Source organism: Procambarus clarkii, chromosome 92 (assembly GCF_040958095.1).
Source record: "Procambarus clarkii isolate CNS0578487 chromosome 92, FALCON_Pclarkii_2.0, whole genome shotgun sequence".
Taxonomy (NCBI): Eukaryota; Metazoa; Arthropoda; class Malacostraca; order Decapoda; family Cambaridae; genus Procambarus; species Procambarus clarkii.
This window is the reverse complement of record NC_091241.1, coordinates 5,021,367-5,041,740: the sequence shown is the minus strand read 5'-3', so window position 1 is coordinate 5,041,740 and position 20,374 is coordinate 5,021,367. Positions and strand designations below refer to the sequence as shown.

Sequence of the window (20,374 nt, the reverse complement as noted above, 5' to 3'; positions counted from 1 at the left end):
AAACTGTCACAGAAAAGCCATTACTTCACTATCTTCTGGAATGTGAAGCAACCAACGACCTTAGAAGAGCTTTAAGATTCAAGAGATTAAGAGATTCAAGAGTCCTTGAATCTTGCAGTAACCACCCTGAAGCCATCAACACAGCCACTCTTCTAGTCAAAAAAGGTGTCCAGCAGCTGGACACCCTCATAAAGACTGTCAAGCAGTATCCTCCCCCGCGATAACAGCTTGACGATTAAATGCAACCTCAGAATACTGAAAAGAATTACTGAACAAAAAATTGTACCACTTACGGGCTAGTCATCCCCGTGCCACCTCTTGGGTAGCTTAATCTTTATCAATCAATCAATCGTTTTAGATTCAGCTGCTCGAAACGTTCAGAGCAGCACGGGCTATAGTGAGCCCGTAGTGGACTTACTTGGCAGAGGATCGGGGCTGTAACTTTCGAGAGACTCCAGGTCGGTCCTATTGATGAAGGTTAAGACACCCAAGAGGTGACACGGGCATGAATAGCCCGTAAATTAGAGTGGCGTATTACGTCTTTTGAAATTTAGGAAAGACCTGAGTAAATACTGGTTCGGTAACAGGGTTGTCGATTTGTGGAACCAATTACCACGTCAATCAATAGACATAGGATTCCTTGATTGTTTCAAGCATAGTTTAAACATATATATGAATGAGTTTGGGTGGATATAAATAAGAGCTGCCCCGTATGGGCCAACAGGTCTTCTGCAGTTTCCTTGATTCTTATGTTCTTATACATTCTGAATACTAGAGAGCCCTATAGTGCGTTTTCTCTATTTTCTCATCTCGGCAAGTATTAATCTGCACTTATTAAAGTTAGATTAAGTTAACGATTATATTAATTATTAATTTAACGCTTTGCCTGGCCGAAACGCTTTGCGTAATAGTGGCTTTAGACATTGTATGTACTAGCTCTATCTATAAATCCATCAACTTTTGTATCTTACCTTGTATGTATGTACTTTACCTGAATAAATATTTGTAGACGTAGTTGTACATATGTTAGTTGTTAGTGGAATAAGCAGAGATCAAGCTATTAAGTTAGTTTTGGTTCATAATAAAGCTTTTGTATAATTGTTTATTAAACATATAAGTTAAGATTTTTTTAACAAAATATATAAGGCAAGTGGAGTTGTTAGGTTAGAGTAGTGTTAAGTGAGAGTGTGTGTGGTGGCGGGTCCCTGGCGGCGCGCTACACACCCGCCCCCTGCCCGCACCATCGCGCATGCGCACACAATCAATACTACGCTCAGTGTAAACAAAAATGGCCGCTCGCAAATTCACAGCGGAAGGTAGGTGTTTATGGTGAATTTACTCGTCTTGCGGTAATTTTTCCAAAAGGAAGCAACAGTTGATGTTGTGGGAAGGTGTGGAAGGGTGTTGCGAGGTGCCTGGTGATATGGATGACAAGTGTTGCGGGGGTGACAGGAATGGGTAACAGCGGCGGCTGACAATGACCCCTATGATACGTCAGTATAGTTTAGAGGTTGATGATGTGGGCCGAGACGACGGCTCTCGCAATCCTGAGCACTCCAGATGCAAACTTTGTGAGCAGGAACTGTGGCATGATCTCCCACATTACACTGAATGCCCAGTTATCAGACCATTCAGACCCTGGCATGAGGCACCTGGAGCTTTGCCATTATTTTTATTCACTCGTGTTCTTGACGATATCCTCATAATGCACCCAAAATTTGCCAGAGTAGAAATTGGCAGTAGAATGGAGTCTACTGAACATATGGCCCTGTATGACTGACCATCCTGCAAAATGGGGGACTTTTTAGACTTTTAGCTACCTTATTTACTCTTGTGTTCATCATATCCTCATAATGCACCAAGAGTTTGCCAGAGTCTACTTATCACATGCCTCTGTATGACTAACCATCCTGTGTGATGAGTTTTAATATCACATAGCTAATTTTTTGACACTGTACTCCCCTTCATATAGTCTACAGTTAGCTGTACAAATGCCAATGTACCTAAATGTGTTAATATAAAAAAGTGGCTCTCAAGGGCCTGAGGTGTGCCGCCGCTGACTACTTCTGAGGTATGTGGTGGCTGTGGCACAGTTGGGCGAGATTGAAACCTGGTTCCAGCTTGTGCAACTTCATTTATTGGAACTTTCTATACTCTAGGTCATATCATTACTGAGTGAACTTCATATAACAATTTCAAAGTGAGTATTAATGATAGTTATTCTTAATGGGTGCTGTGTTGAAAGTATCTACAGTATTGTGAGAAGAATATTATTACAGCAAGGGAATTATTACCGCATTAATTGGATGACTAGTACTGGCATGCCACCGAGAGTGGCGGCCGTCTAATAAGGCAAATTTCTGTCTGTCGGCAAAAGGGGGGGGGGAGTCCTTAACATGGTAGAAAAAGTTCAAGTGCTTTGGTTGACAAAAGGGCGTTTTGAGCTGTTATTTAGGGCTTATCACAGTCTGCCGAGAGGTTGCCAGACTAGTTTAAAGGTGAAAAATTAGTTCCGAGCTCAATCATCAGTGAAGTTTGGTTAAATCTTACACAGGCTCTTCACATGCCATACGTTACAAACACAATTACTTGGTTCACACAGGTTGCATGGATACTCCCATCCCCCCACCCCCATCCCTATAAAGCAGGGGTTGTATTAGGAGGATATTTATTGGAACATAACCTGCAACTATGGAATGTAGTTTCTGCAAGCTTCATGTTAAGAGAGGTGATTTTACAAGGAGTGAAAACACTTCTAGTGCAGACTAGGAAAAAACTTGGCTAGCATTTTACTTTCTCTTGTGAGCTAACATTCCCATGTAGAAACATTTTGTACACTTGCTTCTTATTGTTAATGGATATATATTATTTTGTCAAGATTGATCGGGTAGTACTGTACACCCAAACCTCAGATTTTGTTCCACCAATTTACATACTTTCTACTTGATTTATTGTGGTGAGATTACTTACAGGATAATATAAAATCCCTTTGTGAGTGTCTTAGTTATGTCATATGTTAACACTTAACACTCAAAGGAGTTAATTTGATATAACTGTACACTACCTAATTTGATTTTTAGATAAAAGCCATTGTTCACTTTATATAAAAAGAGTCTTTAGCATTTACTTACTAGAATTTATCTTTAATTGCAGATGTTGAAGCCCAAATCAAAGACATTCAAAACCGAAAGGCCAATCTGGCCAAGGAAACACAACTGCCTGAAGGACTGAGCAAGGACGAGGAGCGTGTGAGGCTCGATGGTGGAGGCTACTTCGACAGTGATATTTATGATATTTCAAATGGAAATAAATATGCAAATTATGTTCAGTCTATTGGTGTGGATGACCTGGATGTGAGTACTGTACATTTTTAATTTTGTTTATATTATTTTGAAAGCTCATGTACAACCATACTCATGTTTTATATAGTGTTACATGATTATACAAACTAATTGGATCTAAATAACTTTAGTGTTTTGTATGCATAATTACTGTAACTTTTGCCTAGTGTTGGTTCCAGAAATCAATGCCCCCCACAGTCCAGTCTCTGACTAGTCCTCCTAGTTGACAGTCTGGTCAATCGAGCTGTTAGACTCGGCTGTTTACTGTATAACACATGAATCACAGCCTGTTGATCAAGTGCCCTTTGGTACTTGTTCATCAAGTTCTGTTTTGAGCACTATGAGAGCTCGGCTAGTTATGCCCCTTGTGTATTGTGGAAGTGTTGAAAAGTTTTGGTCTCTTAACCCCAGTACAGTACCACTGTTTATACCAGACATTCCCGACAGTGTGCAGGAAAAAATTAAAGAGAAAATTTTTTTCTTCTAATTGTGTTCAATTGCATTACCTGATGCATTTGAACAAATTAAAATCATTTTATTTGGTAAAATACAGTATAATTTTTTGTTTATAAATTTGTTATAAAGTAGATTTTATACAATGAACAATAGATTTTATAGTTTTATAAAAAAAATCCTCCCTTAAGAAATGCTTCAAATTTTTTTTACTGTTTTATTAATAATAATAACAATTCATTGTGTGGATATATTCAATATATTGAGGCCTCCCCGCCCCCCCTCCCCTCCCCCAGGACTGAATTACTGACCCTTCCCAGTATGCAAGTCTTCATTTTCCAGCCTACAGCAAGCTGGGTACCTATTTACAGCTAGGAGGTGAACAGAGGCATTAGGTGATAGGAAATGCAACCAACCATTTCTGTCCCACCTGGGATTCGAACCCTTCCATTCAGTTCAGCCCTTGTACATTAATGTAAATAAAGGTATCTGATAGGCTGGCCTCTCTCTTGTTGCGTTGTAACTTGTTTCACCTGTTGGCAAATAACCAGGAGAACTTTAAATCAGATACCTGTTGACTAATCTGGAGATTTGGGTAATCGATAGTGTATACTGTACAGATAGTACTGTACAGTACTAGCAATATTTATTTTGTGTCTGTTCTTATGTGTAATATTTGCATTCATACAGAATTACTGTAAGTACATTAATATCAACATGATTGTTGTCAATTTCTGGTAGTAATTGTATCACCAAGATGATTGTTAAACAATTATGCTTGAAAGTACAATATTATACTAGGTTACTAGGTATGTAAATTTTTGCTCTCTCATTGTCGGGGGACAAGAAGCCTATTAAGCTCGAGTACGGGGCCAATGACTTAGTGCCCCAAAATGTAACCCACAATAGTTACCCAACTCCCAAGTACCTGTATACTGCTAGGTAAACAGAGGCCTTGGGTGCACAGATGTCTTGCCCTATCTAAATATTGAACGTAGGGATCCAATTGGTTGTGAGCTGACAATTTGTGCAAGTGAAGTTGAAAGCAGATTGAATGAAGCTGGTGAAATACTAGTTAGGAAAAAAGTACAAATAGATAATAATAATTTTATTTTTAATTCGTTGTCGGGGGACAGAAAACCAGGATGTATTCATACACGTTGTGCTTTTATCGAGGTCTTTCCTCCCTCCCCCCCCCTCCTCCCTCCCCCAAGGCTGAATTACTGACTTTGCCTAGGATGCAAACCCTCTACAAGTTGACTAACTCCCAAGTACCTGTTTACTGCTAGGGAACATAAGCATTAAGTGAAAGGAAATGTGCCCAACCATTTCCGTCCCGTCCGGGATTCGAATCCGGAATTCTCGATTGTCTGTCGAGAACAAACCCGACTGTAATTCTGGAACCCCTTAAGATAAGCTTAGAAGGGTGCAAGAAGCAGCAGTTGTTCCAACTGTAATGGATGTAAAAAGGTGGTGTAGTTTGATTATAAAACATCAAGGGATGAACAATGTGAGACATGCAATTATCATGAGACAAGAAGAATAAGGAAAGGTGGGAAGTATAAATGTTTGTGATGTAAGATTGAGAATATAATGCTACAATATATAGTCATGTTAAATAAATTGAGTATGGTAGTAGTGAAGAAAGTGTGTTAGAGTAAATATGAAGATAGAAAAAAAGAGGGCCAAAATGATCGGATACATTCAGTATGCGTTCATGACTTGCACGTCAACAAAGTGTGAAAATTGGTAGTGACCAGGAATATGCCAACTACAAGAATAAAATATAAAACAGTTTGCTTAGTATTTAGTTTAATAATAAGATGTAATAATACACAATACAGTGTAGGTAAGGGTCATGTCGACACTGGCAATTATTTAAGGTTGTTCCTGTATTTAACATTACTTTTTTCCCCTAAAAGATATTTCCTTTTTCAGCCTTTGCAACTAGTGTTTTAAACCCCAACTTTCCCTCCTGTGTTTGTCTTCTTGACTCCGTCTTCCCCTTACCCATGAATGTCTGAAACTAAGTAATTGAGAAAGCATCAATTTTCCAGGATGAAGATGATGATGGAGGGACCACCTTGGGGAAGAAGGGGGGTAATGCATACACAGCCCCCCAGCTCTTCCTTAATGAAATGGTAAGTGGGCTACTTTAAGTTACCTTTGAAAGTTAACACTTGTCAAGATAGACCAAAGCATCAAAGATATTTAAGTAAAAGTAGTAACCAGAAGAGAAAATGGTTTGCGGCATGCTTCCGAGCTGAACCGTGACACTTAGGCATGTTGGACCATATGATCATATAGGTTATATACATCTCCCACACACACACACACTCAAATTTCACATCATTCAATTTCTACCTTGGAAGCTGCTGGTAACATATACACAGTAGAAATCAATTAAATTGTCTAACACAAAGAAAAGTAGTGTAAACATATCCACAATAGAGTTTGTCATGCATCTTTGTCATCCTACCACCTGCTAATTACCGAGATGAATATAGTCATACAGCATTTTTCTGTGGGATGACTGCATTATTATGTAGGACTGGCCCCAGGCTGCACTAGGGGAGTAGAAGAGCTCCTGAGACACCCTCCAGGTAATGGAACAGGTGTGATATCATTAATAAGTAGCGGTCAAGGGAATAGGCAGTGTTTGTATTCTAGTGGCTTTATTAAATATACATTTATGTGACTACTGATTTAACCATTGTATCATGCTCTTCTACATATATTTTTTAAATAAAATTATTACAATTATTTGTTGAATATCAGTATTAATGCTGGTACATCTTGCTGCTGCTGAGCAATGTTTATCAAAGGTTAACTTGCAATTGCTGAAATGATAGATTGACAGGAGCAGTCATCCTGCTCGACGGTGGTACACTGTTGGAATCATTAACTGACTAAACCTTAATAAATAAATGCACACTAATGTATGAGCCAGTATGAATGTGAAATATTAGATTTAATTAGAATTTTTTTTATAACATTTTTAATTGGCAGGGGACTCATGCTTGCATTCACATACAAATGTATTTGTGTGTACTTACACAGTGTGTTATTGCTGTGTTTACTGTGTTTAAAACAGTTATGAAAACACAGCAATGACACACTAAGTATACACAAATACATTTTTTACACAACTATGATTTAAACACAGTATTGATGTGTGTTGTTTGTTATTCTAGGTCGATAAAGATCATGACCCTATGGCTCAGTACAAGAGGCCCACCATTGCTGACAGAGAAGATGAATACCGTGCTCGCCGTATTATGCAGGTCATTTCCCCGAGCGCATTGACCCGTTTGCCGATGGTAAGTGGTGGCGTACCTTGCTGTTCTGGCTCTTGTAAGATACTCATGTTAGGATGGTGAAGGCTCAGCCTTTCATCTCTTGTGTGTGTTGCTTTCTCATGTGGCTGTGTGAGGTGCTCGGTCAGCTGTCAAATCCACCATTACTCAGCCGGATCTTTTGTACTAACTTAACCTTAAATTGGATACCTTTGGACTATCAGATTTGCTGAAGGTTTCTTTAACTTTGAGGCTGGCCTTGCATTGGTGTATATGTGGATGTATGAATGTCCATTTTGTATATCATAAGGGAGGGGAACCAAAAATTTGCTTAAATCCAAGATGTTTTCATAAGTGTTGTTGTTATAACTACAGTAGTATCATATTGGATACATATCACTGTCAAAGGTAATTATAAGCAATGGGGCCAGTAATGGCGTGAGAGTATCAGAGGAACACCACAAAGCACATCCACTACCTCTACTGCCACGGGACCAGCCCGCCAGGAATCACCAACTCTACTAATGTACAATCTGTTTTCTTTCCCCCTGCGGAGTGTACCGGCCGACTCTCCTGCGAAGTTTCACCAGAGTCGTGATCATGAGCCTCTCAAACGTAATATTACAAGATAATAAGATTACAAGACGTAGCCTGTAGATGTACATTGCACTGATCAGATCAATACTAGGTTAGGATTTTGGTGATATACATAGCTTCAGGTTTTGGCACAGTGTTTCCACTGTGCTGTAGAGCTGTCAAAAACTTAGAGGTAATTGTTAACAGGAAAAGGTTGGTCAACACTTGGTAACATTGTTGCAGTTACTGTATGGATATTATTTCCAGAAAAAAATGTCCATAGATTTACATATAGTGTCATACATACATGTTAGTGTTTATATATACACACATACATAAACTGTACTGTATGTGTGTATGTGCATGCGTTCACATCTCGCAAAGAAATTGGAACAAATGGCATGAGAACTTTGGTTCATTGTGAGGAGTTTGAGTTGCCCAGATGGGGTCTTTCCAGCAGTATAAAAGCTCGCATGCTTTGTCTTCATATCTTCTTTGTCAGAGTTTATATATACTGTACAGTATATATACATATAAATATATATATACTACTGTATATATATTAATATGAAATGCCTGCATGCATGCATATATGTGTATGTATGTATATTTATTTATATAGGTTTAGAATGTAGTTAGTGGTTATTGTGAATTTGATATGTAGGATATGAAGCTAGATAATACCTGAAAATCTAGGAATTTATACTGTTAAATAACCCCCAGTAACCCTGTATTTCTACGCCATTTTCATTTTCTACTGTAACATATCAAGTTCTTTGTCGAGATGTGTTTGGTCAAAACTATTACTGCTGTGCCCGGCTGCCATGACTGTATTTGCAATACATGGCAGCATCTGGGCTCTGGGTAGTGTAACAATGAGAGTAGTGTGGTGGCTGTTGAAATCTGGGTTAATGTGGGGCTTACTATCTAAAATCAGTAAGAACAAGAGTATTGAAGAAAAAAGATGATGTTAAAACAGAAAAGAGAGAGAGAGGCTCCCAGGTAACCCAGCGGTGAAGGTGGAGATACACGGTAAAGAGAAGACCCAGAAGAAACACAAGCGGGGGCTTTGTTTCATTATGTGTGTGTGTTGTGTGTGAAAGGTACTACAGAAAGCCACTAATCACAGAGATTATTTCTAGGGTTTCTTCCTCCTTGACATAAGGGTGCGGCAGCTAGAGTAATCTTCGACACTACCACGTACGTATAACGCCCATACCCTGGGTCCATGTGCATAGATTTATTTATATATATATATACAGTATATACATTTAAAGATTTGAGCAGTTGGCTTGAGATTCATATTGTACTATATAATATTCCCATAGCAGGATCTTGTTACATTATCATTTGATGTAATACTTTGCAAACTTAAAGAACTATATTGACTCACTGTTCATTAAGTTTATTTTTAGGTCATAGATTCATTGTTAACATGGACTCAGGTGTACAATTTTATCAACAATAAGTCCTCAAGATTTTATTGTATAAAATTCCAAAATTAACTAAGAAAGCAATATGTTTGTCATTAACCCCCTCAGATGGCCAAGTTTGAAGCTGAGTTTTGCTATAAAGATAATACGCTTTAAGGTTCTTTGCTATCAAGATCATGTGCATTAAGGCTCTTGAATCAGTCTTAGTTTGAATATTGTATAAACTAACTCGGTCTTTACTGTGCTATATACATCATTGGTCTTGGCTAAATGAGTGTGCAAGATTTACTGAATTAAAATACGTGCCTAAAATAATCTTGAAAAGGGGAGATACATGAGTACATGTAAAAAAAACTTTAAAACAGCACGAGGGTAATGTAATGAGCTAGAATATTCTGTGTGAATACGGCTGTCAGGCAGGCATCTCTGTATGTCCACCTCACAAGAGATGATTCGTATCCATCTCACCAGACGATAAAGTCATCTCCCTCAAAGGGACGGTTTCCCTCCCCCCCCCCCTCCCCCCCCTCCCCCCCTCCCCCCCTCCCCCCTCCCCCCCCCCCTCCCCCCCCCCCCCTCCCCCACTGGGAGGTCATGTCCTCTTCCATCAGCAGGGAGGTTGTTTCCCCTCCCCTTCCCCTAAGCTATGAGTGTTTCTTCCACTATGTGAGTTGGTTGTGTTCACCCCTCAGTGGGGAGGTTATGTTCCCCCCTCATCCTCTCTGCTGGGAGGTCATGTACTATTTCCCTTAGTGGGAAGGTGGTGTCCTCCCCCACAGCAGGGAGGTAGTTCCTCCCCATCCTTTAAATAGGGAGTATGTGTCCCTACCCTTACAGCAGGAAAGAAGTTTCGTCCCCCTTCAGTAGGGAAGTAGTCTCTTCCCCCTCGCCTCGGTAGGGAAGGTCATGTACCCTCCCTCTTCGGGAAAGTTGTGACCCCTTTCCCTTAGTGAGATGGTGGTGTCCCCCACCCTCAGCGAGATGGTGGTTGTGTCCCTGCGTATGTATGGAGGTACACCCATCAACAGGAAGGTCGTGTACCCCCCTCACTTCCTCTACAGGGGTTCATGTCCTCTACCTCAGTAGGATTACCTGTCCCCCAGTTTGCTGGAAGGTCATGGCCCTACCTCAATAGGAAAGTCATGCTTCCCTTTATTCTTGGAGGTCATGGCCCACCCCTTCAGTGGGGAGATTGTGTACACCTTTTCCCTGAGTAGGGAGGTTGTGTCCCCCTCAGCATGGAATAAATTCTCCCCCATTAAGTGGGGAGTTCCCACTTAATTCCCTGCTTCCTTGCTTCAGTGGGAAGAATGTGTCCTGACTCCCTCAATAAAGAGGTATTTTCCCCCCTCCCCTCAGATGGGAGGGCATGTTCCCCACTCTGCAGTGGGGAGGTAGTGTTGCCCCTTCCTCAGCAGGATGGATGCCCCCCCCCCCTTTTTATCAGGTAGGCTAATGTCCCCCCTCAACCACTTTACCAGGGAAGTTAAGGAAGAAACGAATCTCCAAAAGTATGATTGGGACAGATAGACATTATTTGTCATTCTCTTAGCATGTAGTAGACGTTGGAGTTCATGTCGTTCTCATGCTGGACATTCATACACTTTGGGTGTGTTTATGTACCTAAAAATATGTGCATTCCCATGTCTTAAGGTTTTACCAAGAACAACACCCAACTTTACAAGTATTTCCTTGTTACATAAAATTTAGTGTATTTGAGTTCCATGCATACAATTATTCAGTTGATGTGTTGAGGGCAATTGCAGGTTATTATATGAAACAAAAATACTGTACTACAGTATGTTTGACTACTCATATTACAGTACTAAGAACTCTTAGTAATATGTGCAAGCATTACATGAATTTTCTGTGCTAAATTATCATGGACTATTTGGTGAACAGCAAAAGGAGTCATTTTGGATTGCATTGATCTTAAAATTCATAGCAGTGGAGCAGCTTGGGTGTCGTTGATCCATGTAGCCGACTACTTACGGTCACACACATGTATGCCGAAGATGACTACAGTACACAATATCACAAGAACGTGATGTGTCTATAAAAACTGTGGGTTGAGTGCCATGGTATGGCCTGAGTGTTGCACAGTATATCCTTCTAGTCCTTGCATGCTCTTAGTCTGCAGTGTTGTGTGTGTGTGTGTACATTCAGGTGTGCTGCCCTACCACACAATGCTAAATTACTTTTATAATGCTCTCCACCTTCTTGTTGTGATTTGTCACTTGTAATGTATCAAACAAATCAGTGTTTAGGCTCCTCTTAATTATTTCTTAACCAAGCAGGTGTTTCAGCATAAGCTGACCATTGTGTGTCGCCTGCACCAGCTCGGTGTGAATTATTGATACATACCCAACACCAGTGTGCCGCCATTTTATTGTTGCAGGTTACTTCTAGACCCTAGATAACACTGGATAGACTTTAGCCCTTTAATTTGTCCTGTGTCGATTTAATTTATAAATATCAAATGTTGAGGGGTTGATACAAATATTGCCTTCATTCCAAATTTGTGTAGAGATTTTGTATAGCCATAATTTAGTTTTTTTTTTTTTTTTGTATTTCTTCCTGAATCAGTCTTTATTACATTCACATTTAGGACATAAAATTTAGATAATTAAAGCGTATACTTAAAATTGATGATCAAGTACTAATGCATTGGCCGTGTGTATCTTGCAGGAGGGAAGACACCAGACATGAATGCCCGCACCTATGCCCACATCATGCAGGAAGCACGTCTCAAGGGAGAAGAAGCACTAGTGAGTATTAATTCACCACATTTGTGAAATTGCATTAGCAGCATGGTATATCTGGAGGCCCATAATACAGTGTGAACTCGCTCAAACAAAACTATCGCAAAGCCGACTCATTGTATTTGGAATTTCTCTGGAATTTGAAATTTTGGAATGCTCGGCTCATTTGCACATTCTCTCGGCACCCAAAGTGTTAGACCATTTGGTCTAACAGCTTTATTTCTTCCTAGCCTTTGAGTAATTTTCCACTACATCTCGAGACACTTCTGTGTACTCTATGGTGTTTTCTGGAATTGGTATTGTGTCAGGGTTTCTGAAAACCTCTTGTTGCACAAACACAATGTGGAAATGTTCATTTAGTGTTTCAAGTTTCTTTTTCATTCTCTGTGAACCCGTTCCCCATTCTCTATTTCTGCAGTTACTCCTTTACATGCAGCTTGCTTTTATTGAGTTTATAGAAAAGGCCTGGATCTGTTTTACATTTGTCCACAACCCTTTCTCAAAAATCCTTTCTGCCTCTACTCGCGGCTGTGTATTTTTCTTAATTGTTTGTAGTGTTGGTATATTTGAGGGTTAGATTCTTTCCTATATTTTACTGATTGTCTTATCTTTACCCCCCTTTAGGCCTTTCACAATTTCTATGAACCGAACCTGTTATCCGGTTCTGCATCTCTGTTTTGGTATAAATTATTTTGTGCTCTCATTGTATATTTTCATAGATTTTGGCATACATCTCATTTACTTCCTTGCCTAGCAACAAGTCTTTCTAATTAAAATTCATTAAAGAATTTGCTAAGTTCCCCATGGTGTCCTCTCTTGAACTCAAGTTTTTAACTATTTCAATTCCCCATTCTCTTCTAGATTATTTCACATTGCATATTTAATTATCAACAGGGGCAGTGTCACCTCTTTCCCAAGGGAGGGAGGTACTGGATGTCAAATACCTTTCTTTCCTGGTGAATAAGTCGAGTATTGATGAAACATCCCTCATTCTCATGGCCTGCTTAATGTGGTGTTACATGAATGTCTCCAGGATGAAGTTTACAAATTTGCAAACTTGCCTCATGAGGAATTATTTCTATGTGGCAGATTCAGATTTTGTGCACTGCAATACTGTAGGTTACAATTCGATTCTGTAAGCTGCAAGCACAGTGGTGGCTGAGGCGAGGACGCCTCGCTAAAACTCAAATTTATTTGTTTCTTTTAAACAATTTGCATTGAATATGAACACAACCTGTTCTGACCATCCAGGAGTTTATTAGAACACTGGGCCACTTTTAATGCTTTCATGTTAATTAAAAGTGGTAGACATTATAATCTCAGAAATATTTAGTAAAGTAACTGAACCTGAAAACTCTTCACTGAGCAAAACTTAGTGTGCACTAAAGGCTTGTCCTTGACTGGTATGTCCTTCTGAGGCATGACTTGCGTATTAGTATCTCTTGCATTATCTTGTAAACAAGTGCTGTTGTAGTTAATAGCCCAGTGTTTGCTTGAACTAGTGTTGGAAGTTAACTATCGTTACTTTGTTCCCTTTTTCATAGTATAGGGAGGCACTTCCCAAGAGAGCCACACTGTCCATGATGGATGCCCTCTTCATTCAGTAGTATTACACACAAATAGTGCCCCCCACACATGCTATGTATATCTGGACACATCTTGGCCATTTAAGATTGAGTGTGAATAATGTTGCGTGAATTGTCAAGATAAAATGCCTATCATTCAGTCTTTTATAACAAACTACTTGTTCATTGCATCTAATTCAGAAAACTTTACATATTTTTATTTCAGATTCGGAAGACAATGCAAGAACGTTCAAAAGAAGGAACTCTCCAGGCTGTGGCGACCAATGGTGAGGCTCCAAAAGCTGCCCCTAGAAAGCGCGGTCGTTTGGGATCAGACAGCTGACGACACTCCTCAACCGAAGAAGAAATCGACTTGGGAAGCGGAAACTCCATCCATTGCTCGTTGGGATGAAACTCCTGGTCGAGCTAAGGGGGGCGAAACACCTGGAGCAACTCCTGGGCAAAGTACCCGCATGTGGGATGCTACCCCTGGACATGCTACCCCTGGTCATGAAACTCCGGGTCATGATAAGTTGACACCCTCTGCTCGTCGAAATCGGTGGGATGAAACTCCAAAAACAGATAGAGGAGAAACTCCAGGACACAATAGTGGGTGGGCCGAGACTCCTCGCACTGATCGTGGAGCTGGTGATCTTATTCAAGAAACCCCAACTCCAAGTGCAAGCAAGCGACGTTCAAGGTGGGATGAAACTCCTGCAGCACAGACTCCAGTTGCCACACCATCAGGGGCTTTGACTCCATCCACACCCCACACTCCTAGCATGACTCCAGGAATGATGACTCCAGGTGCTATCACCCCAGGAGGAACAACACCAGTAGGACCTAAAGCCATTGGAATGGCAACACCATCACCTGGACAGCTGGTGAACATGACTCCTGAAACAGATTCATGCCTTCCGTTGGGAGAGAGAAATTGATGAAAGAAATCGCCCCATGACAGATGAGGAACTTGATGCATTGTTTCCACCAGGATATGAAATTCTACCCCCTCCACAGGGATATGTACCTATCAGGACACCAGCCCGTAAACTCACAGCAACGCCTACACCTATGATGGGTACACCACAAGGCTTTTTTCATGCAGAAAGAAGGCATGACTCCTAAACACGAAGATTCTCAGCCAAAGGGAAATCTTCCATTGCTAAAACCTGAGGATGCACAGTATTTTGATAAGCTACTTCAGGATGTTGATGAGGAAAGCTTGAGCCCTGAAGAACAGAAAGAAAGGAAAATTATGAAACTTTTGTTGAAGATAAAGAATGGTACACCACCTATGCGTAAAGCAGCTCTCCGCCAGATTACAGATAAGGCCCGTGAGTTTGGTGCTGGTCCTCTGTTCAACCAGATCTTGCCACTTCTGATGTCCCCAACACTGGAAGATCAAGAACGCCATCTTCTGGTTAAAGTCATTGACAGAGTTCTCTACAAATTGGATGATCTTGTTCGTCCTTACGTTCACAAAATTTTGGTGGTTATTGAACCTTTGCTTATTGATGAAGATTATTATGCTCGTGTAGAAGGCCGTGAAATTATCAGTAATTTAGCCAAGGCAGCTGGTTTAGCAACAATGATTTCCACAATGAGGCCTGATATTGACAACATCGATGAATATGTACGTAATACAACTGCTCGAGCTTTTGCTGTTGTGGCATCTGCTCTAGGTATTCCTTCCCTCTTGCCATTCTTAAAAGCTGTGTGCAAAAGCAAGAAATCTTGGCAGGCTCGGCATACAGGCATCAAAATAGTGCAGCAGATTGCCATTTTAATGGGTTGTGCTATATTGCCCCACCTTCGTTCTCTTGTGGAAATTATTGAACATGGTCTAGTTGATGAGCAGCAAAAAGTACGTACAATCACTGCTTTGGCTTTAGCGGCTCTGGCTGAAGCTGCTACTCCATATGGTATTGAGAGCTTTGATTCTGTTTTGAAACCTCTGTGGCGTGGTATCCGTCAGCACCGAGGAAAAGGTCTTGCTGCCTTCCTTAAAGCAATTGGATACCTTATTCCACTTATGGATGGAGAATATGCTGATTACTACACAAGGGAAGTGATGCTGATTCTCATCCGTGAATTTCAGAGTCCTGACGAAGAGATGAAGAAAAATTGTGTTAAAAGTGGTGAAACAGTGTTGTGCCACTGATGGTGTTGAACCTGGGTACATTAAGGAAGAGATCTTGCCACACTTCTTTAAGCACTTCTGGAACCACAGAATGGCTCTTGATCGTCGTAACTATCGCCAGCTCGTTGACACCACGGTTGAAATTGCAAATAAGGTGGGGACGTCAGAGATAGTCAACCGCATTGTTGATGACCTAAAGGATGAAAATGAACAGTACCGAAAAATGGTTATGGAAACTATCGAAAAAATTATGGCAAACCTTGGAGCTGCCGATATAGATTCCCGACTTGAAGAACAACTTATTGATGGCATTCTGTATGCTTTCCAAGAGCAGACAACTGAAGATGTTGTTATGCTCAATGGCTTTGGCACAATTGTGAATGCACTAGGATCTCGAGTTAAGGCCTACCTCCCTCAGATTTGTGGTACAATTTTGTGGCGACTGAACAACAAATCTGCAAAAGTGCGTCAGCAAGCTGCAGATTTGATATCCCGCATTGCCGTCGTGATGAAAACATGTCAGGAAGAGAAACTGATGGGTCATTTGGGAGTTGTGTTGTATGAGTATCTCGGTGAGGAGTACCCAGAGGTACTCGGGTCTATCTTGGGCGCCCTAAAAGGCATTGTTAATGTCATTGGCATGCACAAATGAATCCACCTATCAAGGACCTGTTACCTCGTCTCACTCCAATTCTCAAGAACAGACATGAAAAAGTGCAAGAAAACTGTATTGATTTGGTGGGACGCATTGCAGATCGTGGGCCAGAGTATGTGAGTCCTCGCGAATGGATGAGGATTTGTTTCGAGTTGTTAGAACTTCTGAAGGCTCATAAGAAAGCCATCAGAAGAGCCACTGTCAACACATTTGGTTATATTGCCAAAGCTATTGGCCCACATGATGTGTTAGCCACACTACTAAACAATCTCAAAGTTCAGGAACGCCAAAATCGTGTGTGCACAACTGTTGCTATTGCCATAGTTGCAGAGACATGTTCCCCTTTCACTGTCCTGCCTGGACTTATGAATGAATATAGAGTTCCTGAGCTGAATGTTCAAAATGGTGTTCTGAAATCTCTCTCATTTCTCTTTGAATACATTGGAGAAATGGGGAAAGATTATATATATGCTGTCACATCCCTGCTGGAAGATGCCCTCATGGATAGAGACCTGGTTCACAGACAGACTGCTTGTGCTGCTATCAAGCACATGGCTATTGGAGTCTATGGATTTGGTTGTGAAGATGCAATGGTTCATCTCTTGAATTATGTTTGGCCCAATATATTTGAAACTTCTCCTCACCTGGTTCAAGCCTTCATGGATAGCATTGAGGGGCTTCGTGTGGCACTAGGACCTCAGAAAGTAAGTGAGCTGTTTGTTTTTGTTTGTGTATTTAGTGTTAGAGGTAATTGCTATTTTTTGTTCCTACTTAAACCATTCTTTCCAAACATTTCACAATTGTGGCAAAGATCATTCTGTTCCACTTGCTTTTTTTTTTTTTTTTTTTAGTCAAGAATTACCTAACATGTACTTTCTCATCCAGACAGTACATGTTCTTGTGGACTATTAACTATATCAAAATTTGTAGCTTAATTATTTGTAAGCAATACATATCCCTAAAGGAAAATTCTTTTGCTTGCAGATTCTACAGTATGTACTGCAAGGACTCTTCCACCCAGCCAGAAAAGTACGTGATGTCTATTGGAAAATTTACAACAATCTTTACATTGGTGCACAAGATGCCCTTGTGGCTGGATACCCACGGATAATGAACATGGGGAGTAATGTTTATACCAGAGACGAATTGGACATTATTCTGTAAATTGCTAGTATTCTTATTTAAAATAAGCTGTAGTGTGTGTGACATCTGTACATCTGTCTATTGAGACTGTATGAAGCTGAGGCTGGAACTAGCATGTTAGCTCCTGTGATTTTTTTTTTTCCCCCATTTAACTTGCCATTTGAGGCAGCAGCCACCATAGATATGGAGGGGTTTCTACCCCTCAAAGCAATACAAGACTTAAATTTTTAGCAACTTGTGGTTTTGTACAAAAAAAAGTAAATAACGTATAGTTCATCAGGCTTATCATAACGTAACATTGGTACCTTGTGCAGTGTGCTTGTACTGTGTCTCACTGCATCAGATGCTCGGTTATGTAATATATAATTGTCCATCTTACAATTTTAATTGCCCTTGAAAGAAAACAGGCACTAAGTTAGTGTCAGATGTGCTCGAGTACAAACTTGACATCTAGAGAGCACTGAAATAATAATTCTTGATGTTTCAAGACACTCCTTTAAACGAAAATCCTTTGTAAATATGTTCTTTTCTCCCAAAGTAAGTTTATTGTACTTTATTTCATAGATTTTGTATGGTCACTCATTACAGAAAACTGTTACTCATGTTACAGAAATGTAGGTGTTACCATGGTGTCCTGGTCATTGTGCTATTTTTGACAGGTCCATACAAAACATTAATTTATCACATCCATCATTGGTTTGTGAAGTGACCACTCAATTGCTGGTCATTTGTATATATTTATATATGGTTAAAACTCTTTCCTGTAACAGTTGATTAATGGTTTTCTTTTTACAATTTTTCACATTTTTAAATTCATATTGGTCAACCAATTTTATTTCCATGTGCGGAGAGCAATTCAAGGTTCATTAAAGTCCATAATTGTTGTATTGTAAATACAACTTCAGATTTGGGATAAGGTTTATAGATGATTTGTATTTTTGATTAGATACTCACATTTAAGATTGAAGTACTGTAATATAGAAAATGTGTGTGTGTATGTGAGGGAGGGGGGGGGGGTGACATGTACCAGAAGAGAGTTCAGTACTGGGATTATATGTTTATCTCAAATATAAACTTGGTGACATTTAGTCCTGTCTTGTACTTCTCTACATGACCAGATTTGTTTGAATTAATAAAAAATATGTGGGTCACTTTTTTAATTTTACCAAAATGTTTTACTGTATTTGCAGCAGTTGATAATTAGATTGTTATAATAATGTTGAGAAACCTTGTTGGAATTCAACCCTTAGATAATGGTCTTCCGACAAACTTTATAATGGAATGGAGAGTTCCAAACCTTACCTAACCACTGATTACAGTTATCCTTGCTAAGGCTCAACTTAATAACATTCATATTCCAACAAATGTATAGGAACGGTAAGCCTGGTTGGACTAATGTTGAATTCCATAACTACTATTTTCTAGTACAACCTTCAGAAATACGCATGGTGTCCCAGAGGTGACTGGTTGTTACCGTCGTCTTGATGCTCTGCACCATGCTTTGGTACCTTTCATTCGTCCACTACTGTTATGATCTCAGCCTACAGGAGAAACGAGTCTCCCTCATTGAGAGTTATTCGTCAAGCCTGACCTGATTAGAAGGTCTAGCAAGTATTGAGGTGATAACGCATATGTAAAATAGTTGGTTGGATATGTGTAACAGTTTGAGATTATGGGCAATGCAGAAGAAAATAGATAAATGACTGGCTAGGAGATGTGGACATTTTGCTGGAGGCGTGAGGCTCGCTTCTGGAGGACCTTGACCTCACTTGAGTGCCAGACATCGCAGGGGGAAGCCGCGCTCCGTTGAGCTCCCGTCAGAAGGGAACCCCTAGTGATATATCTCTAAGAGAAGAGAAGTGTGCGGACGTACCAGCTGTGGAATCGAGCTGGGAACGTTGTGGTCTCAAGTCCTGGTCGACGAGCAGATATTAAATCGCCCAGAAGCATTATTGTGGGCTGTGTGGAGCGCCCTGACCAGACGCCGTCAGAGGGAAAGCGCCCTCGACCAATTAATCTGTGGTAAGCACGATAAACGCCAGTTCATAGTGATTGCTTGTAGTTGGTCGTGTGCCCAGCGACAGTAGCGATGTTTATTTATAAGTTAGACATATTTTAATAAGGCAGAAAGCCTGAAATAAGAGAGTGGAGAGGGAGGAACACGGAGCGACGTCCGTCCCCTCTGAGCGCTGGCGGACGACTGAGGGAGCCTGGCTCCGGATGGAGGAAGACCCTCCCAGCGAGTGAGGACCGCCGCCAGGCGAGGTGGAGTATGGACCCGCCCAAAACGGGGGAGTCCACTCTCACTGTATGTAGAGGACAGATAGAGGTTTGAGGCAAGCATATTGTGTGGTTATTTTTGTTTATGTGTTAAAGGGGAACATTTTATTGGAGTGTCGATGGGTTGCAGGTTTGTTCTTTGGGGAAGAAGTTGCTGAGAACTTCGAAGCCAGCAGATGATGTAGCTGATGAGACTCCAAGGTAGTGGAGCAGAGGACCTCGAGCTGTGAGGAGAAGCAGCAGTGAAGAGGAGTGTCACGTGCTTCTGTAGAGGTGGTGTAGCAGCCAAGAGAGCTGTGGAAGAACCTAACAGAAGGGTGAAGCACCGTAGTTGCACAAGGAAACTTCATGATAGCAGCCTGGAGGAGCTGCAGAGGATCCTGGTAGTGAAGCCCGGAAGAACCTAAGGATATTAGGGTTGTGAACTTCCAGAGGTGGAAGGGGAAGTTCTGGTGGAGTACTAGTAGGGAGTTGATAGTGTTTGGTTGTCATTAGCGTGCAAGACGCAGTGAGAGGTGAGTGACTGTTGGCATTCTTATGTCAAGGAGTTTTTTTATACTGAAGTATCAATGAACATTTATACTGGTATATGTTATTGCATTCAAATGCTGATTTTCTATATATATGTTATCTTGCTGATGGTGCAACAGTGTACGTAGGCTTGATCAACTTGAGGAGGTTGATAGTATCAGGTGGTGAACCAGGAGATAGGATACCACTTGATAAGCTG

General features: G+C 40.6%; 1 protein-coding gene across 1 annotated transcript; it reads left to right on the top strand.

Annotated features, from left to right (window-relative positions):
- The first annotated feature begins 1,179 nt into the window (after positions 1-1,179).
- Positions 1,180-18,512, top strand: LOC123775127 (splicing factor 3b subunit 1). Its single transcript, XM_045770023.2, is given in 13 exon segments — positions 1,180-1,316; positions 3,154-3,353; positions 5,852-5,935; positions 6,989-7,082; positions 7,085-7,114; positions 11,788-11,867; positions 13,653-13,751; positions 13,753-14,328; positions 14,330-14,518; positions 14,520-15,545; positions 15,547-16,210; positions 16,213-16,925; positions 17,206-18,512. Coding segments are annotated over 13 exon segments (3,963 nt in total). The 5' UTR covers positions 1,180-1,288; the 3' UTR covers positions 17,386-18,512.
- The last annotated feature ends 1,862 nt before the right edge of the window (positions 18,513-20,374 follow it).